Consider the following 27,559-nt stretch of genomic DNA (forward strand, 5'->3'; position numbering starts at 1 on the left):
AATTAATATACCTATCACTGCCAGAAATGTGCTGGAAGCAAAATGAACCAGAAAAGTAAAGAAAGCCTGGCACTTGCTTAAATCCCCAGTCACAGCTAGCAGGAGCAAGGAATCCCTGGAGCACCCTCTCCCTGCCAGGCTCTGAGCATCCCACACAGGTGAGCTGCTGCCAGGATGGAGCTCCCAACGGGAGCAGATGCACCCCTCTGCCCACCAGGCTGGCAAACAGCTCTAAATCCAAATTATGATCTACCACAAAGCTGAACAAACCATAAACTCAGGTGTTATTTACTGGAAGATCACCAGGTAGATTGATTTCATGGATTTGCAGCTTTTGGACCTTGCCACACCTACAGAAGGGTACAGTGCCTGAAACGCCCATGGAAGAAATCCATGTGGATGTGGGGAAATGCAAAGCAATAACTGAGCTGGATTGCAGTAAAACTGTGGATGCAGAGCTGGGGTATGGACATTCAAGCACTACCTTCCCCCAGTTTGCCATGGCTTTGTTTACAGCATGAGTTGCACTTAGCCAAATATGAAATACTGACAGAAAGAATCATGGCAGATTTAAAAGACACTTTGAGCATTCTCTGCACTTGAGTTGATGGATATGCTTTAGAATTTGTTACAGGAGTCATAATTCTAAATGTAATAAGAAAAATATTTCTAGAGAAGAACAAAGGCAGAGTAATTGATACTGGTTTCAGGTTTCATACACTTATCCTTTATGATTTTAAGTAGTGCATTTAGAAAACCTATCCTTGTGAACACTGAGGTCTGCCCCAGCTGTGAACGAGAACATAGAATGTAAAATAAAAATATTAGAAGTGTATCTTCTTTACTGAGGTGGGGATAGACAGATAAACAAACAAAGAACAAAAAAATCAGGGAATTGGAGTGAGTGATTTTGCCTAAAGGATGGCAGCAGCCCTGTGCCTGCAATGGCACCTTTTCAAGCCCCAGGTCAGCTGGGGCTTTGCCTTTGCCTTGTGGAGGCAGAAGCATGGACAGTGCCTGTCCCACTGGGGCCACAGCCCAGCACTGGCAGCTGTCAGAGCTGTGCCCCAGGGCAGACAAAGCCACCCTGCCCTAGGGGCACACGGAGGAGGGACATGGAAACCAGCTGTGCTGAGCTCCTGCAGTGTGGGGTAGCCCAGACACACCTTGTCCCTGCAGCTGCAGAGAGAAACCTTCAGGAATTCTCTCAGGGATTAGGGAGAAATCTGGAGAAGGCAGCAGCATCCATTTCCCGTGGCCAGGGCAGCACAGGGATTTTGTGCTGTCCCTCACAGTGCTGTTCCCACTGCTTTAGTCCATGACAAGCTGTGGTCCCAGGGGAAACATCTTGTTCCAGACTGGCACTTGGACAATGAGGAAAGATGCTCTCAGCAACAGCAGGACTGAAAACATTTCAGTCTCCATCAAAACCAGCAGGAATGCAGCCAGACCCCAAACCCTTGTGAGTGTTTGAATAACAGAGGGCAAGACCTGGTCAGCCAAGGGGAAACTTTCAGCACTGAGCTCCCCATGAGGGGGCCCTGGCTGCTGTGAACATCCCACTGTGGGCTGTACTGAGAAGACAAGAAATTAGGGAAGAGCAAAGGACAATTATGTGAAAATTCCAGCTCTGCACACTAAAAATGGGTCTCTGCACTACAAGGTGAGGCAATGTACAGGAGCTGGCAGTGAATATTCCTGTGCCACAGAGAAAGAAAAGTCATACAAGCCTGGCCATGTGCATATCCACACTTTCTCACTTTGGGAGATGATACTTTGCCCCCTTCCTCAATCAGTAATGAAGGGAAATGCAGAAAATAAAAGCAGCCATAAATTAGGAGTCTGCAGCAAAACAGAATTAAGCCTCCTTTTCTCAGAGCATCTTTCCCAAGCTTCCCATTTACAGAAGGAGTATTTACAGACAAAGGAGGGTGTCTAAAACACTGAGGATTTTTGTAATTATAATGTTTAAATAAATAAGAAGAGAGGTAGGCAAAGTGTTATATAATCCAACATAAAACTTCCCAATTTTATGTTAAAAAAAGAAATAAATTAACACCCTTGCCTCAAGGTTTACTGTCCTGAAAATGTTTAGCAGTTTTTTTTTTACAGAATAGCATCATTATCTTGTGCAGATATAACACAAAGGATGCTTCTCAAAATTACACCACAAAGTACTTGTGCATTCACAGTACCCAGTAACTGCCTCCATAATTTATGGGCACCATCCTATGCAAATCATTGGAAAGAAAATGACAGATCTCAGGGCTGTTTGTTGTTTAATCTCACTTTGTCATGATTCAAAAAAGAACGATGTGAAAATACAAGGAAAGTCATCCATAATGGCAAAAAAAGATTCTTGGACGTTCTTCGTTGTTTTCTAAGAAACATAAATAATCAGTTCTTTGTCAGCTATGAAATGAACCTACATTTTCTATTCCACATGAAGAGCCATCAAAATCAAAATGTTTCACACCCTATTCTATTTCTGCTGGCAGAAAGTTGGGGCTCTAAGATTTGGCAGCAAGAGATCATCCAATGAGATGGGAAACAGCACAAAAAACCCACAAAACTGGGCTGGGACATCAACAGGCATCACAAGGCTTTGGAAAGAGGTAAAAAAATAAAAAATCCAAATAAAAATAAAAAACCCAAACCCTTGGTGTGGTGGGGTGCTCACTAAAGGTGTTGCATCCCTGCTCTTCTCAGCTGGACAGAGAGACAAAATAAAAGGCAGGGCAGGGAGAGGCCACTCCCCAGTTACTGTTGAGGCAAAAGAGACTTCCCTTGGGGAAATCACTTTAATCTATTACCAAACCAGAGCACAATGACAAGAAATAAGTCTCAAAAACACCTTCCTTCCCATGCCTCTCCTCTTCCCAGTCCCAAATTCCCTGCCTCCTTCCCAAACCCCCATGTTATTGTTGATGCCTCCTTCTCTGATGGGTTTACCTTGGCCAGCAGAGCCTTCCTGGTGCCTCTGGTATTGGCTCTGGCAGACAAGGGGAAGCTTCTGGAAGCTTCTCACTGCTCCACTCCTGGAGCCCCCCTCCTGCCACCAAATCTGGCCAAACCCAATACATCACATCTCAACCTCTCTCTCAAATTTACTCAAATTTGGAACCTGCTGAAAGTGGCATGTTCCTACCACAAACGTGTGAGGTTTTGGTTTTTTTCCACAAGTCTACATTTCACTAAACATCTCCTGGCGCACAACTCATTTACTGCCAGTCCATTTTAAAACAAATATGTCCACATAGGAATACCACCACAATCCCCTGCACGCTCCCTGCAATGAAAAAGGCACAATTAGGGAGAGTTTTCACAACTGCTGGATTCGGTGACTGCTATTAGATCACACAGAGCTCCACTGCTGAGAGACAATGCTGCCTTCCCCAGAAGAGAACAGCGGTGCTGTGCAAGGCAGAGCTGAGTTTACACAAAAATGGCAAAAGCAAATATTATTACTGAGATAAACACATTTTTAATACTAAGACTTTGTTAAAAACCTCAAAACCCTAAAAGCATCTCTCAAAGTCTTATTTCAGTCCAAGTTTCTTCAAGGACAGCAGAAGAGCTGCTGCAGATGTGTTAAAGGAGGAGCACTGGTGTCTGACAGAGATAACTGTCACACTGACAAGCGAAATGTGCTCATTAAATTAGCAGAGGTCTTCAGATGACTGAAGTTGGCAAAACAGAACAGCACTGCAGACAAACAGGGCTTTGTCAAAGCTTTGCCTTCCCTCCCTCTGGGCTCCTGCCTCCTCCTGAATGGATCAGCAGAGCCACGGGCAGGGCTGGGGCAGCCTTGGCCTCCCCCAAAACTCAGAGAGAAGCTACAGGTCAAGCCTTGAGCTCAACCACAGCAAAACAGCAGAAAGTCTTTGTGAGAGTTAGGGGGCAGGGATTCAGCTTTCTCCCAAAAGAAAGAAAAATCTGCCAAAGTGTTCCCTGTCCAGAGCATGAACTTTGGAACAAGCTGCTTTTGTGATACGCACCCTTTGTTAGTTAAAACCTCATTTTCACATAAATATTAAGTTCCGAATGACCAGCAATTGCCCCCACCAGCTCAGTGCAGAGCCACACACTCAGCTTCAGTGGCAGAGATTTCAGGTGTGTCCTGTCCATCTCCTCCCTTTCAGGCAGGGTTGGGGCTGTCTCAAAGGCCACCCAAACCTCCACGGAGCACTGCCTTACCCATGGAGACTGACAGCAATGGAATGGGGGCTTTTTGCTGCCTCATAAAAAGTGAGACACAAAAATCCTGATAGCTCATCTCCGCTCTCTTATTTATTTATTCAAGATGTGAAATTGAAGGGCTATTGGAAGGCTCTCTCCCTTCAGCCATATCTTAACACCACATATCTACTTTAGGGAGAAAGATGAAGAGTCAGTCCCTAAAGCAGAACACAACTTCTGATTAGAGATACTCTGAATTGAATCTATTTAAGGAAAGAAGCAGTACCATCCCTAGTGGTTTTTATTCATCTGGCCATTTCCTCACTCTTCTTTCAGTGGCTAGAAATTTGTCAAACTGTTTCAGGTTTTGTTTTCTATTTTTTTTTCTTTTCCACTTAGTCAGAAAAACAATCGAGTGGTTCTAAACTAATTGCAAAATGTAAACACTGCACCAAAACAACACTTGATATCTTGCTTTGGCTGTCACATAAAAAAAATTCAATTATTTACACTGCTTTAGTCACACAACAAAAGCAATGCTGCTTTTCAAAATGTAGACTGTTACCCTGTATTCCCTCAAACTAAAAAATAAACAATTGTCACAACAAAAAATTTACTACAATTACTCAAGCACGTGAAAGTTTATCACCACAAGAGATTCAATGAACAATTTTTGCATTAATTCTCAGTAGAGAGGGAATCAAGTCTTAGTTTGATATTCAAGGCCTAATGAGAGCCTCCAGACACTTTCTGCAAACCAGGCTGAGGGCAGCAGCTCAGTCACATTTTCATTGTGTGAGAGGAGAAGGATCCTCTGGAAAAGGATCCCTGGCCAGGACTCCCCAGCCCGAAGAGGTGACTCCAATCTGAAGTGGGACACATAGTTCATTCTATCACAGCAAAAAGAGCAAAATGTCCTGACATGAAATAAAAACGCTGATAAACATCTATAGAACCTTGGAGTTTCTGTGTTGCCAAAACAGAGATAAATCATGGAGAGATCTTTCTCCAGCTTGGAGGTTTGCTAGGTTCCAACAAATGAGAAGCAAAACTTCTGCAGTCAACCTGAACAGCCAGAGCCCAGGACTGGCCAGCAGTGGGGAAGGACCTGAACAGCATCCTGCCCCTGCCAAGGGTGTATCACCCCACCTTTGGCTGGGCCAAACAAGGCAACACTCACAGCTCATTTTCCACCCAGGATTGCCAGAGCACAGTCCTCTTTTGGGACAGATATTCTGGAGCTTTCCCCAGATTAATCTGTGTTTTTAGAATCAAACAAGACATTAAGGTTTTGGTTTGTTTTTTTTTTTTTTTTTTTCCAAATATAGCAAAAGAAATAGTCTGAATTTTTTTTCCCCTTTATAAGATGACATTTATCTTGACACAAGTTTCCACATTGCTGTAGCTGGCCTGCAAGAATTACTATTGAGTAACAGTGAGCAGGTAATATTTGCAAGTTGGACACATTTCAAAAAATACCCTGAGTTATACAGAATCCATTTTAGACTGCCTGGGAAAGGCTGGAAGCACAGCACTAAACTCAGATGGAAAGTGTAGGTTTTGAATGAGAAATATGGCTAAAGAGGAAGCCTTTCTGTCCTAAGACAAGCTCAACCTTCTCCCCTCTTTAAGGAAGCAGTTAAATACAAAGTGGGAAGCTCCACATTTGAAGCAAATCTGGCATGGCCCCTCTGCAGCTCAGCTGAGAGCCTGGACATTCCCTGGGCAGGGAAACACTCCCTGACATGGCACAACTTGTTTGCCAGCTGAGCTCCAGCGACACCAGGGCTGTTTACACCCCTCAGCTGGGGCACTCTGAGCCATTCCAGCTTAACCACCATGGAAGTTTAAGCCAGCGTGAAGTTGGCTTAAGGCAAAGCTCTTGATTCCATGAAAAGAGGGAGCTGAGAGGCTCCTGATCCATCACCCAGCCCGAGCAGCCATGCCAAGGACACAGCATGAGGGAGGGGATTCCTGCCCTGGGTACTGTGAGAAATGATGCTCACTTCAAAAAATGCAAAAGGTTTATTAAGACCTTACAAAAAATACAACAGAAGACTGAATAGAGAAAATACCACAGCACTGGGAGCAGAGAAGTTTCTCCCCCACCATTGTGCTCACCCACACAATGGAAATCTTGCCTTTTAACCCCTTAGCTCCTCCCAAAGTTCTTTCCATCTACTCCTGCTTCACTCTTCAGTGGTGGAAATCACTTCCTTAAATCTTGATTGGACATCAGCTGTGCCATAGTGACAAGACAACCCTCCCAGATATCCCAAACCCAGGCCACTCCCTGATAACACAAGGGGGTAAAACATAACTATAAGTCTAGAAAACTTCTCTTAATATATATACACAATATTTGCCTTTTAATTGAGAGTCAACCATGGCATTACCCATCACAGGACCAGCTGCAGGACAGGGTCTGGCAGCCACCAGAGGAGGCTGTGAGGAGCAGAGTAACAAAACCTCACTTGTTTCCTTGCCAGCTCCCAGAAATGTGCTCCTGGGGGAGAGCTGGTTCCTCTGATGGCCTGTCCCACTGAGGGCTGCTGCACAGACTGTCCCTGGGCTGGCCACAAAGAGAAAGAACCAAACAGGCAGCCTGTAAAACTAGGCTGCCTTTTTTCTGTACCAAATGAGGTTCTGAGACCCATATGTGCTATCAAAATATAGAACAATGGAATAATCCCTCCTGACAAAGGCATATTTCAGTTTTGTTCATATCTTTGCCTCTCTTGTGAAATCTAGACATTAAAGCACTTGGAAAGCAGACAGGACACAGCTTAGAGTAAGATATCTCAAACTTAAGATACTAATTTATATCATGCATTATACAGAGACAATTATTTTACCATAGTAATATTTAAAAGCAGGTTTGCATTCTAAACTGTGCATGAATGTCTCCTCCTGATTTTGATTCATAGATTCTGTCAGACTAAGGGATAATCTCTTCTCACCTGTTAAAGAGCACAGCCCTCAGATCTGGGGAGCAGCATACTAAAGACACACAATCCTCATCAGAAGGACTTCAGTGTAAATCTGATACTCCTTTGTACCTTGTTTCCATCTCTAGACACTACAGATTACACCTCTTCCTTTGACAGGCTAAAAAACAAGAAAGGAAGGTAAGAAATAATTCATTTCACCTAAGAACAGGGTTTAGGGGGGACTTGCACAGCCTGAACCTCAGAGGATTGACTGGTACAAAGGACTGCTCGATGCCACACTGCTGTAAAAGTACAATCAAAACATGTGTGGGGTGTGTAGACAGCAGAAACCACGACAAAATCTTTCCCACTGGAAGATTCAGACCAACAGAAATAGTTTTTCCTATGGGTAGGAGATTATTTTTTTATATATATAAAAACTTACACATAAATATGTTAAAATATATATGATATATATTTTACATTATGATTTATATTCCTCCCAGTTTTTCTTAGAAAACACTTAATCTATCCTACCAATATCAGGAAGTAGAAAATTCTAGCACTTCAAGTTTTTTTTAATCAAATAGTTCCAGTTTGTTCCTTTTTAAAAAATAAAACTGTTTAAAACTATTTAGTTTATTAAGATATTGCTGGTGTTTGAATTGGGATGAAATCAAATGGAATTTTGTTGCTCAAACACCACATCAAGGTGCATTAATTAAGAGGAGGAAATTCTGAAAGCCTTTACCAAAAGTGAGAGCCTTAGGAGCTTACATAAAGGAAAACTTAGAGAAAACAAAGGAAATTGGTTTAGAGGAAGGGAAAGGGAAAATAAAGACTGAAACAGGATAAAAACCTACAGAAAAGAGCTGGTAATCTGCCTGCATTGTGGAGCCTGCACTAAATGACAGCCTCTGTGTCTGGTGATCTCCCAGGGGTGGTTTTGGAGGGTTAGAAATGCAATGTGCCCTGGATGCTCACGGCCCACAGGCTGCCCCCAGTCAGGGCACCTCAAAATTCCCCTTCCTCCAACTGTGTTTGAGCTGCTCCTCCCTCCATCCTCTGAGCAGGGAACTCCAGAGCTCACATTCACCTCTCTGGACTCAGAAGAGACCAACCAGGCTCACAATGGAACTGGAGTAACCACGACAAGCAAGAGATAAATATCTAATAACCACTCAGCTCATTCAATTCAGCGTGCTATCAACAGCAGGAATCAGCATTAAACAACTACCCAATTCTGCCCTCAGGGAAAGAAGGAAATGCAAAATGTTTCCAGAGAAGTCATTGAGGAGGATACATTAAACCTCAACAGAATCCCCGTGTCCTGCCTGGCAGCTCTCCTGACTCCCAGTGTGCTGTGGCAAATTGGGATACACAGGGTTGGAGGATCATTCATGTTTTTCTCTACTTCTGCCCACCTGTGAGCCCCATCCTCCACCTCTGCTGGTTTTTAATGGACAGAGGGAAGATCCTGATGTGTCCATATTCCTGGGAAAGCCAGGAGCTGCCACAGACACTTCTCCACTTCACAGGCTTCACTGTGAATTTCCCTCATGTATTAAGATTTCAGTAGAGGACAAATGTCAAGGGAGGGCACAGAAGAGTTGCCCTGCTCCTAGGCATTGAATAATCTCATTTAGGGACAGCTATCAGTGCTGCTTTGGCCCTGTTAATTTTCTCTTCCCAGACACTCACAGCTTTTGTCTACTGCTGTTATCAAGGCATTTGCATGCACTAATCCATGACAAATGGTTTCATTTGATGCACATCTGATTTCCTTGCCTGCCAACTAGAAAGAGATAATAGAAATACCAAGAGAAACTAAATTAGAACTAAAGGAGTCATCTATTTGTTGGAGAAACTCAAAACAAGGTTAGGATAAACACCACCCAGGCAGCTGAATTAATGGAGAAAGCACTCAGATGTCAGCTGAGGAAATACAGTTTCTAATTACCTGGAGGGGGGGAAAAAAAAATGCTGCATTTCAAAGCTTCACAAAAAGATACTGCTAAAGAAATAATGATACTACAGATGTAGGAGCTGGCTTAGACACAGTCATTCTCTGTCAGATCCTGCCCCAGCACACTGAAAACAATCAGGAACTCAAAAACCTCTGTGAGCTCAACTCATGCCCTGGGTTCCCCTGTTTCACACAGCAGTGACTTCTGGCTGGATAACCACACAAATCTGAAACAACTCCATGCAAGTAACCAAAAAGAGGAATCAAATGTGTTAATGAAAGTCACAGTAAATTGTGTTAGCTTAGCCATGAGAGCTTATGACTAAACAAAGGTTTCCCCCAAATTTCTGCTGTTTAATGAAAAGCGTATCCTTGTGTAAAAAGGGGCATCTTCTGAAAACACCAGACCTACTTTAATTTCAGTGCTGCTCTAAACCAAAACAAGAGCTGGTACCAGCCAGAAGGACACACAAGACCCTCCTCATGTTTACCCTGGTATTGAATTTGAGCTCTCTGTGGTCTGGATTCCTCTTGGGAAAGAGGCAGCCACTGGCAGATCTCAATTTCTGCTTCCAGACAGGATTTATGCCTTTATCAGCATGATGACTTGTTTTGGGTAGCTGCTGATACCTACACAGATAATTTTTTCCCTCAAAGAGGAACACCAAGGCAGAAATAAAGAAGGCACAAAGACATAGAATCACTTCTTAAAGTTTCAACTTAGAAAACTGATTCTTAAAAACAAACAAAGTATTAAGTCCTCAGAATTTCCCACTCACTTCCAGTTTTGGCTATAAAACATGAAATAGGCTGGTGTTCAAAGGTTTCTGAACTGTAAAATTAGCCAATTTTTAAAGACATGATAGAAAGCATAGGAATTACTGTATCATAGGAATAAAATAATAGGTTAATTATTAATATAATTACAGGAAGTACCTATATCTAGTCATATTTCAGTGTATTTTGCCATACGTTCCTTATCCACAGCACCTTTAGCCAGTCCAGGAATGAAGCTAAGGTCTTCTCTAAAATGTGTTTTTATTTCAAAATGCAGCGTTCTGAACATGACCTTAATGATATTTCAGTGTTACTTGATCTCATTTCTGTCTGGATTTTGGTTTTATTTAAATTCAGACTGATTCAGAATATGAACACTTTTTAATATGTTTATATAGGCAAATGTATGAGTTACAAATACTTTTAAACTCTGTAACACATTCAGTCACCACTATTATTGGGATTCCTGGGCAGCATGTAGGAAAGAGGTGCTAACCAATAGGTTCCCTTCATTTCTGCATGTTCCTGTAAGAAACAAACATATAAATCAATGAAACCAATTTTCCAAATAAAATGTCCTTGCTTGCTCTCAAGCACTTAATTAAACACCATTAACTCTAGTTTGTTTTGGCAACCAATTAATGTCATGATCAAATATAAATAGACTCTGCAAGAAAAGATTATAATTAATAAATCCTGAACAACACAGTACAATTGTACTGAAGCCTTGCTTGCCAGCAATATTTAGCAGCAGTTTTGGAGAGCATTAATGAGGACAGCAAAAATAAAGTTTTAACAGGGGTGCAGTTCAGATCCTGAGGTTTTTGCCTGTACCCAGGTAGATCTGTAGAGTCTTTGGTTGCTGACATTATTTACACAGAAAAATCAGTCTCAGGTTCCTCACTTTCCAAAAAACTGGTATGTACATGCATAGGAGTCTTTAATCAAGTTCTCCACAGATATAACTCTCACTTGTATACAGTTTAATTGACAGTGTATTTTATTTTGCTCCCTGTTTTTTGGTAGGTTCAAAATGAGGGTTCTTGATTCAGATTTGTCAACTACAGAAAACTAAATTAATTCAGCAGATCATTGGATCATGCATGAGGATGGATTAAAAACATTCTTTAATCTGAACCAAGAGCTCCCCTGATAATCAAGAGACAAGGATCACTGTTTAAGCTGAGTTTTAGTTTCCTATTCATGTAGTAAGAGTTAAGGTACATGGTATACACATAAAACTTAACTCTTCATGGTAGAAATATTTGTGCCTAATTCCAAAAATCTCCCATCATGTGTGGCTGGGTGGGATTTGCTCATGGAGAGCAGGTTATCCCCTGGGTTACCTGGAACTCAGAGACACTGCACCACAATGAGGATACCCATCCCAACAGACTGTTCATGTGCTGTACTTCACTCACTGATTCTCAAGAAATTCCTTTCATATCATCCAAAAACGAGTAAAATTTTATAGTCCTGCCATCATTTCAGTTCCCAAGCCAAGCTGTTTTCTCAAAGTAAGGATTACAGTGGAACAGTAGGACAGAGTTATTGATTATCATGACAGCAACAGTGATCCTGCACACTGCTGTCACTGAAGTGACCTTTCAAGAAGGGCAGGAGTGTTTTCTTCACCCACTATGAAGGGGCAAACTGGTATTCCAGAAGAAATACAGAAGGCAAGAGAGAGATGTCAAAAAACAATCTAAATAGAGTGTAGAAATCTGAGTCACAGAAACACTGGGCTGTGTAACTTCATTCAGCTTAATTTACACCCCCGATTCCCCATTGTGCATCACTGCCTCACTCTCATAAATTTAGACTCCAACTGTGCTGCAGTCCTCGTGGTCCCTTCCCAGGGCACACTGAATAGAAAGCTCCAGCATCACTCCCATGCAAAGGAGTAAGATCAGCTGGAGAAAACTGCTCTGTATAAGGCATCTGAAAACAGCAAAAAATGCCGAGTTCCACCAGGCAAAAACCCCAAAAATCTTGCTCACAGCACAGGTTGGTTTCACAGAGTGGAAAGAAAAACATTCAGAAGGAAACACAAATATGATAGACAGTACAGGGTAAAATAATATCAAACTTAAAGGGGAAAACACATCAATCTTATGAAGCAATGCACTTGAATATTACTTTTTAAAATATAAATGAGCCTTGGACTAAAGCAGGCTAATCATTAAAGGCATGTTTCTGATGTTATCAGCAGAAACACTTCAGCGCAGAGCAATGTAGTCTGTGTCTGGGGTTTATATTTGTGGGTGTCAAATGTTCCTTGGGATTTTACCACCCCAGAATGAATTCCCACAGTCTTTAAGGCCATGACAGCGAGCTACAAATAGTGGTGTGCACTGAAAGGTCCCTGCATGACTCACAGGGCCCCGAGGCTGCACTTGGAGAGGGAGGCTCAGCACAGGGCTGGGAGCAGGAGATGCTGCCAGGGCCAGCACAGCAAGAGGAGATTTTTGGTCCCTGCTTCCCCAGGGCAGCTCTGCCCAAGTGTCTGCCTGCAGAGAGGCCTGAGGGAGAGCTGAAGTGGCACAGGATGGGGACAGGAGCATGGCCAGGAGTAAGGGGAACTAAACCAGAGCAGAGAGTGTGTCAGTGCAAAGCACCAGCACAGGAGGCATCATCCCATTGTCCCTGTGGGAGCATTTTGCCATTGCTGGCTTGCACAAGGTGTGCAGTGAGGGTGACCCCAGGAGCGCGCCCACAGGAAAGGTGGCACCCAACAGGAGGAAAAGATGGCACTCAACAGGGGCAAGAAATGGTGGCACCCAATGTGGGGGGAAGGAAAAGGCAGCACCCAACAGGGAATGCAGCCACGCTTGCAGCAGCTCCTGGGGAGCCCTCCTGCGCTGCTCAGGCCCCAGTGCACACCCTGGCCAGGCTGCTCCTCACAGCCCATGGAGCTGACACTCCTGCTCCTCCCCAGGTTACTCCACCTCCCTGGATCAGCAGTAAGCAGGCAGCACATTCAGCAGTCACTGGTGACAGCTCTGCTCCACCTGCACCAAGCTGTGAGGATCCCAGCTGCCCTTCTGCTCCTGCCACTGACCAGCCAGGGAGGACAGCCTGACCCCTGGCAATACCAACCTGTCCTTCCCATTTACTTCCCCTGTGTTCCAGGCAACAGACCCCAAAAACTCCCATGCCTAACCCTATCTCCAAGCACACCCTGGAGCCATGATAGCTTTGTTTCAGAGGTTTGATTTTTCAGGAAAAAAAATATCAAAAGCCAAAATCACAGGGTGCAATACTTCTGATCAAGTCTGCTGCTGTAAACAAGCCCATCACACAAGCACAGCAGGCAGCTCATTGCCATCATGCTGCTAGAAACCCTACCTCATGCTTAAGTGTTGACTTTATCACTTCAGTTCTCTTCCTAAACAAAGTACGTGTCCACATACATCCAAATGTATTTTGTGTGTGACCAGGAACACAGTAGGTACTTACAACCTGGATTTCTTCACTTAGCAGTTGGTAATTTCACATTTTCAAGAGCAGCCTGTCAAGGCCAGGTGTGTGTAACAAAGGTATCACAAGGGAGATCTTTCCAGTGAGTGACTGGAACAGCTCCTTGCGAGCAGGATTTTCTGACTCTGAACAAACCAGGGCACTGTGCTGCTTCCTGTGCATTTGCTGGAGTCAATGAAAACTGAGTCAGACCTTAGAACTTAAAAATGTGCTGATTTTAATTAACACAGCAAGAAACAATAGCTGTCACCTTTCATGGCCACGGCTGGCTGTGTTCCTGCCTGGCAATTTGAACATTGTATACTGAAGGCAACAGTTTGCATTCACACCATGTGATTAATGAAACACAATTATTGCTAATCACAGAAACTTTTATATATTAACTGCCTAGTGCCACACTTGCCTCTGTCCACAGCAAGAGCAAAAATCCTGCTGAACTCACCTTCCCAATCTCAATTGCTCTACAAAGTACAGACATTTTATTTCTGCTTTCCTGAGGAATTAGATTCAAAACCCTGCCTGTTTTGAACTGAATAGCCACATATATGGGGCATATGAAAATAGCAGACCTTTTGAAATGTGAAAATATGCAGTTTACCCCAGGGCTATAAAAAAATCAGTGGGAAGGCCAAGATCAGAACTAAGACATTTTTTGCTCACAGCCACATTCTACAGTTTCTGCAAAATGCTGTCTACTGAGAAACATGCTCACAGCATCCTTAGGTTGATGTTCCTTGTTAGATGGTGCAGAATTGCTTTGAGACTGATTTTTCTGTCTCATAATCTGTAGTACAGAGAATCACTTCTTGAGAAGATTTTTAATAGGCACATCATTAACTACTGTCACAATAAAAGGTACTTCATGTTTAGCATCATAAAATTCCAGCCTTGATTCAGTCCATGATTTCTTCCTCTGAACAGGCCTATTTTTAATTAACATATTTGCAAATGTCAGCAGTGCTACAGTGGATACTTTTTTCTGCTTGTGTGTGCCTTCCATCTTTACACTGCACACAAAACTAACTTGATGTGCACCTAATTCATTTGCACAAACTTACAGGTGAATCCTATGTCCTTCCAAGTAACACATGGCCAGTGTTGTCACCTATGATTAGATGAAAGATCCAATACCTTGTTATGAAACAAAGCCAAAATTTTGCAAAGAAATGCATAACTGAACAGGCAATCGTTGCTTTATTTATTTTTTAACTTGAATCCTGTACTTTGCTAATATCTTATGTCACCAAACCCCAGCATCTACTTCCTGCTGCTGGGAGGATCAATCCTGTCAATCAGATGATCAATGAACTATCACAGGCACTCAGATAACTGCAAATCAACGTGGCCACTCTAACCCCTCAGGCCAATTCCACAGCCCTACAACTCTGTGTATCTTAGAGACCAAAACAACCAGCATGGAATTCTTTTCATTACCACTATTTCTTCTTAAATCACACAGAAATGACAAGCTTGCAAAGAAGATGGAGATTCGTTTCCACATAAAGTTATTTCCTGTGAATGCTTTCACACATCCTTTGCATAACATGATTTTCATGAAAATGAAATATAGGCATAAAAAACCCTGCAGAAAGCCATGAGTATTGCCCAAGGGGAATTACACTGCAGTGGGGTTCTGCAGGTTTACTCCCAGGTCTGCTCTTCCTCACCTACCCAAGCCAAAAGGAACAGGCACCAAAATTTAAGGGCACTAAAGAGCAGCACTCAAACTTCTCACTGTGTTAATGAGACAAGAAAGAATTCATGAACAGGCACAAATAATACAGCATCATCCATCTCATAAGCAAGCAGTATTTACTATGTCCTTACTACCTGTGCCCACCTGCCAACATTTCATAGAAAATAAAGTCACAAATACTGTCATGTAGAGCAGTTTGTCACATTTGTTTCCAGGTTCATACCTTCTGCTAAGTCATCTAACTGAACAAAGAAGTACTGAATTATAAAAATGAAAAATTATACTGCCCTGGAAAGAGGCTTTAAGCTTCTGTGATTGCACAGCGTGTTAAAATCTATTTCAGCCCATTCAAATACTTGCTTAAGAAAGTTTCTGGGAGTAAAAAAAAAAAAAAGATCAAGCTCAGAAATCTCTGATGATAAACTAACCTTTTAATATATTGCCCTTGATTTCCAGGGTTTCCAAACTGGATTAACTGCTGTGGTCCAGATGGATATATTCACTGTGCTAATCCACTGTGTTCAGTTCAAGTTTATTATGCTAAATACACTCCAAGAGGATTTTATCTTCTACCTGCACCTTCCTGTGCTCAGTGAGACTCTTCTATTCATCAAGAATGAGAAGCACAAGATGAGGTGGAACATGCCCTTTTAATTATCTTGTACCAAAGTGGCCCCATGATGGAGATGAACTGCTCAAACTCTCTGATTTTAGGCCAGCTCATTATCTATGCATGATCACAAACTGAAAGAAAAGGTATGCTGAGCATGCTATTGATTACATCTCTATCTGCCATGATTCAATAAGTTGAAATTTCATACACCAAGTATTAAATTACTGAAATTATGCTTTGGCTTATCTGCATCCATTTTTTATTCACTTTTATTTGGCTGAACATTTTAATATTACTTACACAATTTCTAACTAAAAGTAAACTACGCATTCCTAATAATATAAATATGAAAAATAGGGTGTGCTCAGGGACTGCAGTTGAATACATTAAAATCACTCAGTTTGCTAGTTAACATATTTCCATCCCTTTTATGTACAACCTTTCACATTCAGTTGGCAGACTGCAAATTCATGGCCTTATAAAAAAAACAGTGTCTTGATTTTCTGTTGTGACAGCAGAAATCGCCCAAAATATCTGAGAGTTTCCCTAAAGGACACTCACTGGCTGGTACTTCCCAGGTGCAGCACAATCTGAATTTGAGGTGAACATCATGTCAAATTCCACTCATCTGTCAATGTAGTGGATTATTTCTTGAGAGACTGAAATTGGCTGCCTGGGATCAGAACACCATCAATCTTATTCATGTAGGGTGCAGAGAAGCTGCCTGAGCCAGGCTCGCAGGAGGGAAAGCTTGGCTGCTTCTAAGTAGGTGATGAGGCAGCTGTAAAACCTTCACTCTATCTGCAGCACATCCCTGAGTGAAAGATTTTGTCATTTTTCACATTTCCCCAACATTTGGTATGCATTCAGTGTCTTGCTGTTCTTGCTTCATAAAAAAGGTGATTTTTCAAGCTTAGGCAAATGTTGCAGAGCTCTGGATCTGCCCAGCTCTCATTTTTTCTCATAATGTCACTTATTTCAACTGATTCCATAAAGTGATATTACATTTTCCCTTTACATACCTGTGCAGCAAGGCTCTCTTTTCCCCTTTCCTTCACTAGGGACACACTCAAATAACCAGCAGCATTTCTGATTATTGCACTATAATAGATCTCTGCAAGTCCCAGATAAGTCCTTCACCCCTCAAACTTCAAGCACTCCCAGATTTCCAGTGCCAGGGGGTAAAGGTGACACCCTTGGTTAATCTGATGCTCTAACATGGGCACTGAGACCTGGCCTAGCAAGGATCTTGGTCTATTCCTCTGTAACATTTATGTTTTACTAGAATAAGCCAAGACAATGCCAATACCTGTGATTCCTGGGCAAGAAATGTACTTAGGAAAACTCTGAGTTTTAAAGTTGCCAATGACCTGTGTTCAAGCCCATCTGTCTTTGAAGGGATATCATTTGATCAAAAAAATTAAAATATTAATTGCCACATTGTAAGATGACTCATCACTGTGAGTTAACACTTTCCATCTTTCATTTTTTCAACTCTTAGAGCCCCTCCCACCTTTTCTTTGGATTCAAATTTGGTTAAGTGACATTCTTGGCCCATCTAATTTTAACCAGATGAAAACACTGTGCTAGAAAATGCCACCACCTCAATTTTTAGCATAGCACATTCTTCATCAAAGTGCAATTAGCAGTTGGAGTTATGTGATCCATTTCTATTATTAAAAACAGAATAAAACCACTGCTGTGCTGTCCCTGCAGAGCCAGCAGTCCAAGTGAGCTGCGGTCTCCACTGCTAACCTGTGGGATTGATTCTGCCTTTACAGGCACTGCACTCTATTCAGTCCCAAATTCTCCTCCAGGACACACTTGTGCAGCCCCATCAATTTCAGAAGTAAACTTGAGAATCTCTGAGTGAGTGTGCCTCCTTTAACCCAAGGCAAACATCCAATCTCCAGTTTCAGTGCCTGTGGTTTAAGGAACAAACCTGAACCTAGTTTGGGTCAGATAAGCAAAAAGTTCCACAAACCTGTGCTCTCAGTGTCCAAGTTCTACAGAAATTCCAGAACTTCACCAAACGGGAAGAAGGGGAGTGAGAAACAAGGACACAGAAACGGAACCATTACCCACAATGGGATTTTCTGTTGGGCAATTGTTAGAAAATGACATCAAACATGAATATTCCCACATTGGATTGGCAAAGCACAACACACATTAGACTCACCAGAAAACAGATGCTGTGCAATACAAAGGCAAGCAACTCATAAAACTTAAATGATAAAGAGAATTTTGATTAGTCAGTCATTTATCAAGACAGGAGCACGGGCAGAGAGCCTGCAAGCCCAGAGCTGAGCTCAGTCCTACCTGGTCTGTGCAGGTGATGCTGCTGGAAAGTGTGATGGAGGGACCCCTGACAGAGCAGCATTGCACAGGCACTTATCCACAAATACAGGACCCAGGACATTGCAGAGACCACTGCCATTCTCTAAACAAAATATTAGACACACATTATTATCCAATGCCTTCCAGCACACACAATAGTCAGCTTCCATTACAACAGTGGTTTTAATATTTTTCTTTTTCACTCCTTTTGCTAAATGTCTTTTGATTATCGTTCCCCCCCTGCAGGATGCAATTGTTGTACAACAAAGGTCATGCCCAAAAAGGACAGCTGAGGTAAAGAGACATCAACACAGGAGCCTGGGTAACTTTAATAATTCAGTGGTAAAAATCAAACAGTAATAATCTGAGGGCTGAAAAAACCACAATATAAATAGAAGCTGGGAAATATTCTCACACTGATCCATAGCTCAATTTACAAGGGAGTTAAAAATATAAACCGAATTGTAAAAAGTCACAACACCAGCTGGAAAAAACCAACATGATGTCCAGACAGTATCAAAGCTGCTTTAAATACCCTGCAGAAAGACATAACATATCCTCAGACGTATTGCCAAAATACTCCATCCCCAAAACTAAAAAGGCAATTACTGACCCAGAAGGTAACAGTACATTGTTTGGTTTTTTTGCTTTTGCAAGCATTAATTATTAATTATGCTTTTGTCTACCAAACAAAGTAATTGTTTCTCAGAATTATGTTCTAATCCCCCGATGAAATCAGCTTCCTTTTGTTCGACCTGTGCACGCACAAGGACTGGAGCATGGCCAGACTGAATTTCAGATTTGCTCTATAGAAGATTTGATGCTTCCACACAGCAGACTGTATCAAAATTTTAAAAATATTCCCTTTGCAAAGGGAAAAGGCAATTTCTTTGTCTGTTGGTGCTGGTGTACTTGGCCATGCAGTGCAGACAACTCTTTTTCCATACTTGTGCTCATGGCTGTACTAAGTGGGTGAATTTCCCTCTGACTTGTTAACTTCAGCAGCTCTTGCTCAGTGCCTGCAAGGATCAGGAGGTTTGCAAGGCTCAGCTACGCTACACATCGTCCAGTTCCCCCAACAGCACCTTGTGCTGCATTTCAGATGGGCAAATTAATCAAACTTCAGGCACTCTCCTCACTCAGCCAATGACGGGATGCTGCTCTCTATCTAATAATCCAATCAGCTGAACATCGTTTTCACAGAGCAAGAAAGACTTTGAAAGATTCAAATCCCTCACATGGAAAAAAACCCATGTCTTCACAAAAAAAAAAAAAAAATCTGCATGCAATATCAGGGGATTTCTACAGCAGGAAGATGAACAATATTAAAATAGTGAAATGCTGTGGCAATAAAATATATGCATATAAATCCTTTTTTTTTTTTTTTGTCCTGATTTTAAAGCAGCAGAGTCTTTGGGAAGCTTTTCAAGTCTAATTAGTTGAAATGAACCACATAAACTGACAAATATAATTAATAGAGAATACCAAAACACTATTTTGATCAGCATGAGGCTCTTCCTTTCTCTGTACTGAGTGCTTGATGCACTGCTTGGTGTATAATTAATTTCATTTCCAACTGTTTGCTTTGCAGTATACAATGCACTTTTTCTCCTCTCTTTTTAGACCCATTTATCTTGCACAATAGATTCAATCTCCTCAGATCAGGGAGCTCCCGGGAGGCTTCCCGTGTCTTCAGGAATTAACACCTTCTTGTCATAATTGGTGCTCCCATGCTTTTTATACCACAAGGCAAAGGGAAAGGTGAGCCTCACGCAGGGGAATTTCAGGTAATCAGGTTATTTAAACTGAACTTTAAAAATCCCAGTCAAAGAGCGAAACTTCCACAACCTGCTAAATGCTCCTGTGTCTTTCCTCCAGCATCATGTTCTTCACACATGGACAGCAGACTTTACCCACCGAGGCTTTAAAATTAGTTTTTGTGGCTTTTTAAAATATAAAATCCTCTCTCAAACATTTGCTATTTCAAACTACCTTTGCTCAAACCCAGCATTTCTTACAAATATTTCTTCATGCACTCGTTCATCCGCAAACTGTCACACACACTCAATTTCACCCAGAGATCATCTTATCATTAATATAGAAACACAGCAGTGAATATTTTCCACTTATTATCTGAGGAGTTCCAGATCTGCTTTCTGAATCTTAAATCCTGAGGAAGCTCCTTACCTGAGTAATCCAACCAAGAGCAGGGCACTCTAGTAGTGTTCATCGGAAAGATCTAATACTTTTTAAAATCCATCTGTACCACAATAAGGGGTTTCTTTTATAGCTTCCCAATAATCTTCTTTATCAGGATTAAAAGTAGAAAAAAAAAAGAAGCAAAAAAATCTCTTTTTCGTTACAAATCCTTTTTCCAGAGTAAAGAAGACATCTGAGCTCTCAGACTGCCGTCAGAAAAGTGGCCAAGGTTTGAGGGGTGGAAACCTTCTCATTTTCACCTTTAGATCATTGCCGAGCATCCCCTTGTGCTGGAGGAGCCCTTCGGAGGGGTCTGGCGGCGAGGAGCGGCTCGCAGGACACGCGAGGCCGAGCAGCAGCCGGCGGCTGAGGGCAGCGCGGCCGCGGCTCCGCACGGGCGGCACAAGGCGGCGGCTCCCGGACCTGCCCGAGCCTATTTCAACACATCCCCGCTCGGGAGAGTATCACATGTGCCTTAAAGCGACACAGCCCTCGCTCAGCCAGCGACTGGAGCTGCATTTAAATAGCGGCAGCAGAGCCCGCACGGCGCAGGGGAGCGGCCGCTCCGGCCGCGGGAGGCGGGCGGGGAGGGGAGCGGGGGGCGCCGGGGGCTGCGCGGCCTGCGAGCCGCCTGGGACGGGCTGGTTCCGCCAGCACAGCCTTCATCCGCCAGCCCTCGTCCCCCAGCACCTGTTCACCAGAGGAGAGCGAGACTTAAGGAGTCTGCTGCCTTGCACATGCCTGGGAAGGGGAAGGGAGGTGCAGGGAAAGGGGAGCGAGGCTCACGGCAGAGCCGGAGACTCCCTCACGCTCCCAGGGGCTGTCCAGCGCCTCGCCGCAACTCTCAGGGGAATCTTTGTCTTTCCTTCCAACTCCATTTCCGAGCCTTCTCTGCAGACAATGGGGAAAGAGCTCTGGTTTACTCCCAAATGCTACAGCTCAGCTATGCCAGATTATTTATTGCAGTTATTTATTCTCCACGTCTTAAGTGGCCATTTACAGGAATGGAGTGGTTTCCTCTCCCTCTTGTACCATATGTAATTATTTTTTTTAAAGAGCCATTGTATAGACTTAGTACATACCATTCACTTGGCATTACAGCTCTTATGTCTGCCTACAAAAGAAAAAGGGCTTGGAGACAAAACAGAAACTTCCATTTTGAGAGCTCAGGATGTGTGCTACAACACAATGTGGGATTATTTGTTTTCCCCCGGGATAACATGTGGTAGAAGAGTGTGCCACCTTCATTAAATGCTCACCAGCACAAGACACCAAAGAATAGTAAATAATAACAGCACTAAGTACTCTTACACTCAAATACCTCCACCTCAGCACCTGAGGACATCTATCTCAATGCAGACTCTGAGAGGTGCAATGAGCTCACCTGACAGATCACATCCTCCTCTGGAGCTGCTGTATTTTATTGGTAATACACACCAAGTATTTGGCCCTGCAGACCAACAGAGATGTTGTACTGGTCTCTGCCACAATGCTCAGAACAGGTCTCTATTACAGCCTTAACACAGTGAAGCAACTGGTGGCAGTTGGGTGTGACAAAGTGACACACGAGATCACTGGCCATGACCTTCCCATCAGGTCCCTGAGCAGAGCTGGAGACAAGAGAGTGGTCAAGGTCAAGCCTCATTGACCAGAGATGCTTTCAATGGGTCAACATTTTCTTTCCAGGTGCTTCATTTGAAAACACGTTGTGGGTGGGGATATAATTATATGTTTAATAAGGATTTTCTTGTTTTCCTGCAGAATTTCCTTAGACATTGAAGGACAGCAAAGAACTGAGGTAGTTATTAGTTTCTGGCCTCAGAAGGGTCTAGAAGGCTCAAGAAAAGTGGATGAGAGGCAACAAAACCCCATGAAGGACTGAAGAACAAGGTAGGTACCTTGTGGCTACCCTGGATCAGGTACAGCCAACAACAGGAGTCAGGATGGTGAGGTTTGCTGCCAAAGCCACAGAGAGGCTCAAGGAATTCAATCCCATGGGAATACATGGAGATTTCTGCAGCTCCGTGAGGGGCAGGTGATGGGGATTTAATTGAAAAGAAACACTTGTTTAAGCTACATCCCTTTTAGGACTTTGTGGGAAATATACAAGTGAAATATACAGTGTGGGAAAGATACAAGTGAAATATACAGAGTCGGGAGGTGTGAAGAAAGATGAAGGAGAAGGGTCTCAAGCAAATATCTTCTAAGAAACTCAAAAGCCTTGTGGACAGCAGGAAGAATCAGACAAATTGTGACCACACACCTTGGCAGAGTAGGCAGAGGCAGATTTATGCAAGATACGGATTTATGTAAGGTACAGCAGACCTGTCACTCTGCCAAGCACTGCTAACTCCCAGCTCCATGAGGCTAATGCCACCATAACCCCTGACAGATGCTGCTATTGCTCAGGACAAGCTCTGCAGAAACAGGGGACATGTTGCTTCTGCAGGGTAGGGGGGAGATCAGAGGGACAGAGAGAATATTAAACAGGCTGTGCTTGCAGCCTCTTCCTGCCCTGGCTCCCAGCATCAGACAGGAGCGCAGGAATCCTTGGCACATCTTGCAGAAGCATCCTCACACCTGCTTTGATGTCTTTGCTGCCAATTTTAACTTTCAGTGGACCAACAAGACATCAAACATTTGCCTCTTGCCCTCTTTGCTAAGCACAGTGCCATATTCACCTGATGGTTTGGGGTTTACTCAGCCTCCTCAGCTGGCTCTGACAGGGAGGGGATGATGCTCTGCAAGCACCTCTGGGCCCATGTTGGTTGTGGGGCTACTGACCCTGACACCCTGGGAAGAGAAAATAGGAAGGAAGAAACCCACAAGTGAGCAGTCTGCACATTTCAAAATGCTTTCTCATGAAAAGGGAAGGCTGCAAGTAATTTGTCTCTAGACAAGAGGAAGATGGGACTGAAGGTGGTGTCCTGTGGAATGGGAGCTCCTGGCAGTGCTGGGGCTGAATGAATCCACAAACACCCTTTGGGTTACATGGTCTGTGTCTGACTGCTGGGAGGTGAAGTGTCAGGAGGAGCTCCTTGCAGCCCCACTCTGACTCCTGATGGGACACAGGAGAGGACAGACACCAGCACCTGAGCTGTCCCAGCTGGAGAGCATGGAAACTGCCCATCCACAGCTCTGACTGAGAGACTCCACGGGGCTGCTGGCACAGACCATTACTCTGGATGGCATCTCCAAGGTTGCAAGGGGTCAGCAGGAACCCAGCTGTCTTTGAGAATCTGCCCCACACCCAGGGCTGCATGCACAAGGAGAACAGCCTCTCCCTCGTGCTTCCACCATTCATCTAGAGATGCCAAGTGAATGACAAAAATAGGCAAATAAAAATAAATGCTCTTCCCTGCCTGGACCTCTATTTATCACAATTTTCTGGGCGCACAGAATAGGACAGCATATGCAACTCAGGCAGGCTCATGCAGACAGCAGATTGGTGCTTGCACCCAAACAGGGGCCTCTGGCCTCTGCTTTCTGCCTCCTCTGCCTCCCTCTCCTCCTCCCCCACAGTTGCCTTTTCCCCATGAAGGGGTTTAACACCACACATCCAGGCTCATATTTCACAGGGTCTGGAGAAGGCTCACCACCTTGGAAATGCAGAGCTCCTCAGTTCCAGTGTTCCTGGGACAAGGAAGCTTTGCTTTTCACAGATTGCATTCTCCACCCCTCCCAGCTGCTTCCACCCACCCTACAAAGCTCCTTCCCATATCCCAGCCTCTCCCCTGGCTGCTGCCTGGGCAACAGGCACTGCACACTGCAGCTCCTCCCCACCTAAATGTTCCTTCCCAGGTGAGCCAAGTGCAGTCTCACAGCAAATTTTACCTCGGTTCCACCAAAAGCCAGATTTCTGATGCTCATCCAGGGTTCACAACATGTGTGGAGGCTTTTTCAAAAGCCTGGCAGAGCTGTTTTGCTTGGCCTCCTCCCCTCCTCACAGAGTTTCCTCCACTGGGAGCCATCCCACATGGATCCCCAGCAGCTGAGCATGTGAAGATGGAGCTGCCTACACGTGAGTGCCTGAACAGCAAGGCTGCGAAGCCCAGAGTAAAACCAGCCAAGGAATCCTCATCCAGGGCCCTGAACCTCCCTGTGTTTCTGGCTCTTGGTTGTTTTCCTTTCCCCTAGTGGAACAGGAAGCACAAAGAGGATTCCTTTGGTACAGGGAGAGCACAGAATTACCAAGTCCCTGGACACAGCTTGGTCCAGACAAACATTCACAGCCCACATTCAATGCATGAGTGCAGCAATGTTTGATGTTCTGTGTGCATATCCCCTCTGCTCAGCCAGGAGCTGCACTTCATGTTCAGAACGTTTGATGGATACATTCCCAGGAAAACCTTCCTCACAACTGAGACTTTCTTTCTCACTCCTCGCCACTTTTCGCCCTCTCTTGCATGACATCTAATCCACCCTCAGTGACCAAACTGGATTTATTTTATTTCTTGCCCTTCCTATGCTTTCAATGAAAACTTGAAATCCTTCTGTCTGTATTGTAAGGTTTGCTCCTCCTACAGCTTTTTCCAGTGACAAGAGAAGATGCCCTGTTTTTCCTGGAGTCAAACAAGAAAAGCTTTGGTAGAAAGATACACCATTTTTTCATTAAGGGAATAAACACCAAAGATTTGTCTGGCTGTGACCACAGCCTTCACTGACCAACATAGAGACCACACAAGAGGCTGAGAGAGCAGAGCCGAACATGAGCAGGGAAGCCAATTCCCATGGGATCACCCCAGGGGCTGGTGCAGACAAATTTTGTCCCACCTCAAGTACAGGATGTTGGGAGATGAGCTGTGTTTCCAGCCCAGGTGCAGACACATGGATATCAGGATGCAGCAGCACAGCACACTCAGAGGAGATGCTCCACCTGCTGCTCTTGGCCCCTTTCCACCCTCTCATCCCTGGCACATCCCTGCTCTGCCTCAGCCTCTCCAAACCTGCTTGGCAGAAGCAGCAGCTTTGTCAGCCATCCCCAAGTTCACAGGGAGGACCCAAGCAGGAAGATGACACAACCACAGGGGAAAAAGAAGCCAACCAAAAAACCCCAACCAAACCAAACCCCAAAACAACCACAGGAGCACAATATGTAGTTTGCACTAGAAAACAGCAATTAAATAACAAGTCTGAATCTTGATAAAAGCAGGGAGAAGTGAGAACAGAACACAAAATGAAGGATTCTCACAATTGTTCCTCCCAGCCTACCTTAAACATGTGGCTACTCCTTGTCAAAGGGATGTCTGGTCTTCCCAATTACTGTGTTTGGGAGGCAGGGATTCTGCTTTTTACAGTTTTCCAAAGCCTAAGAGGGGAGAGAAAGAGAAAAAAAAAACACATCTATATTTGTCAGGGAAGTTTATATCACAAAAGTTTTTGTCCTAGTTATTTTAAAGTATGTAGGACAACGCACACAAAAATTCTCAACCCTTATCTAGAACTTGCCATTAGCTGACAAGATCAGCACTTGCTGAGGATTAATAAAATGAATTGTCTGTGCAGTACATTATCATCAGGAAAAAAATTAATAGCACTCCATACATTTAAAATACAACCAGCAAAACATGACTGTGCTCAGGATATCATGGCAGGTAAACATAACCATCATGTCATGGAGATCTGCTGTCCATTTCATTTCAGTTCAGAGATACCAAAAAGCAAAGAAATCTAAGTTAAAACAGCCCATGAGCTGATAGCAGTTCATGGCTTCTTGTGATACTATTAGCCTTTATCTATAGCTAGGGAGATCATCCTGATCTGAAAATCCAGAAGCTTTTCATGGATTCCCAAATTCATCCAGCACAAACTCAGCACCTCCAGCTGACTCTTAAAAGAGCCAGCTTGAACCCATTACATAAAATGCTGTTGGAATAGTCCCAGTATGAAAACAAACTATTACTTTTGTCAGGCTGCAGCTGCTTTTCCAGACCAGAAAAACCACATTACAGGCAAGATCCCCCTACTGTGGGCAAATCATGGGTCAGAAGCTGCATGAACTGAAAATTAGTGTATCTATAGCCAGAGGGGGCATTTGGCATTTGATATATCACTTTAATTATATCAAATATCAGTCCTAATATCACAGGTTTAGCATCTACTTTTGCTGCTGAAAAGTCAACATTTACATGAAGGTGCAAGTGTCTTTAATACTTACAACCTAAATAAAATAAATCCAAGAAAAGCAAAGGCATTCAAAACCTTTGGGAAGAAAATTCCCTGTGGTGAGCTCAGATATGGTCACTGGGTTATATTCACTCCCTCTACACTTGCTATGTTCCTAAATTTTAGTTAAACTTAATTAAAAAAAAAGCTTTCCATTATTATTTCAGCAGCTTTAGAAGCGGGGTTGAACTAGATGGTCTTCAGAGGCCCCTTTCAACCCAGCCATTCTGTGAGTCTGTCATTATCATGAAGTAATATAAAAAAAGGAGGTTTCAACACTTTAAAAAAAGCCTTCTCTGTCAAATTTGACATATTTCAGACATCAGCATAGAAACAAAACTATCTGGAAGACAAATTTCCTCCTAAAACATTGCAGCAAGTCAGCCCCAGCTTGATGGCCCCTCTTTCCTCTTGGCAGACTCCTCCTGCCCAGCCAGCCGTCCACCTTCTTCTGGCATAGGGACAACTGTGAAAAGCTGCCAAACCCATACAAAAGTTGTTACACAGACCAAAGCTCAAAAATACATCAACCCTTTTCCAGTCCCTATCAGAAGCAAAAAATTTCCCCAACAAACCGTGAAAGCTCAAAGCCCAAACTATGAACAAAACCAGCAAACCACTCCACAACCCCCAGAATTCTATTTCCCAAATACTCACCTTAAAAAACAAACAAATACCCAAAAACCAGGTCTGAAGTCAGAGACAGGTTTAGTTTTTGGTTCTGCTTGCCTCTACCTTAGACTACCTAATTTTTATTTTCCCTTCTAACTCCTTTTGGCTGCTTATGAAGCTCAAAGGCAACAAACCCCACCACACTCCTCTTCCTCTCAGTATCTTTCCCCCCAACAAAGGGAGCTTTTATAAACTCAAACCACCTGAACAGAGGGAGGAGCTGGTTTGAAGGCTCAAAACACCACCAGGTGCAGAACGTTATTTTGTTAGAGCAAATCCCAGTGCTCAGGCACACCCAGGCTGATGTGGGGAAGGTGCCAGGGTGGTTCTGTGCCAGGAGCTCAGGGCCTCTCCTGGCTGGGAAGTGTTTCAGACACCCAGCTCTGCTCCAGTGCCATCCAAAGCACATCCTGGCATAGCCCAGCACCTCTTTGGAAAGGAAGCTTTGTTGGTGCCAAAGGAAAATGCAAGAGGGCAGATCAACTCTGCAGTGTTGCACTTCTGGTCTTTTTAAGTCCAGGTGCTACTCTGAAAATTGCACTTTA

General features: G+C 43.5%; 1 protein-coding gene across 4 annotated transcripts in view; it reads right to left on the reverse strand.

The window, feature by feature from the left end:
* TAFA1 (TAFA chemokine like family member 1) overlaps nt 1-27,161 on the reverse strand; it is a 215,555-nt gene extending 188,394 nt beyond the window's left edge. For 2 of the 4 annotated variants that reach the window (XM_059480128.1, XM_059480125.1), the window contains exons 1-2: nt 20,166-20,666; nt 17,961-18,081 (exon numbers count right to left, since the gene is read on the reverse strand). In XM_059480128.1, the coding sequence (XP_059336111.1) occupies nt 17,961-18,078 (118 nt within the window). In that variant the 5' untranslated portion in view covers nt 18,079-18,081; nt 20,166-20,666. Of the gene's footprint in view, nt 1-17,960; nt 18,082-20,165; nt 20,667-25,388; nt 25,486-26,999 lie in introns of those variants that run through there. The other 2 variants (XM_059480124.1, XM_059480126.1) reach the window with 2 other exon arrangements.
* Between the last annotated feature and the right edge of the window lie 398 nt (nt 27,162-27,559).

This window comes from Ammospiza nelsoni, chromosome 11, assembly GCF_027579445.1.
Source record: "Ammospiza nelsoni isolate bAmmNel1 chromosome 11, bAmmNel1.pri, whole genome shotgun sequence".
Taxonomy (NCBI): domain Eukaryota; kingdom Metazoa; phylum Chordata; class Aves; order Passeriformes; family Passerellidae; genus Ammospiza; species Ammospiza nelsoni.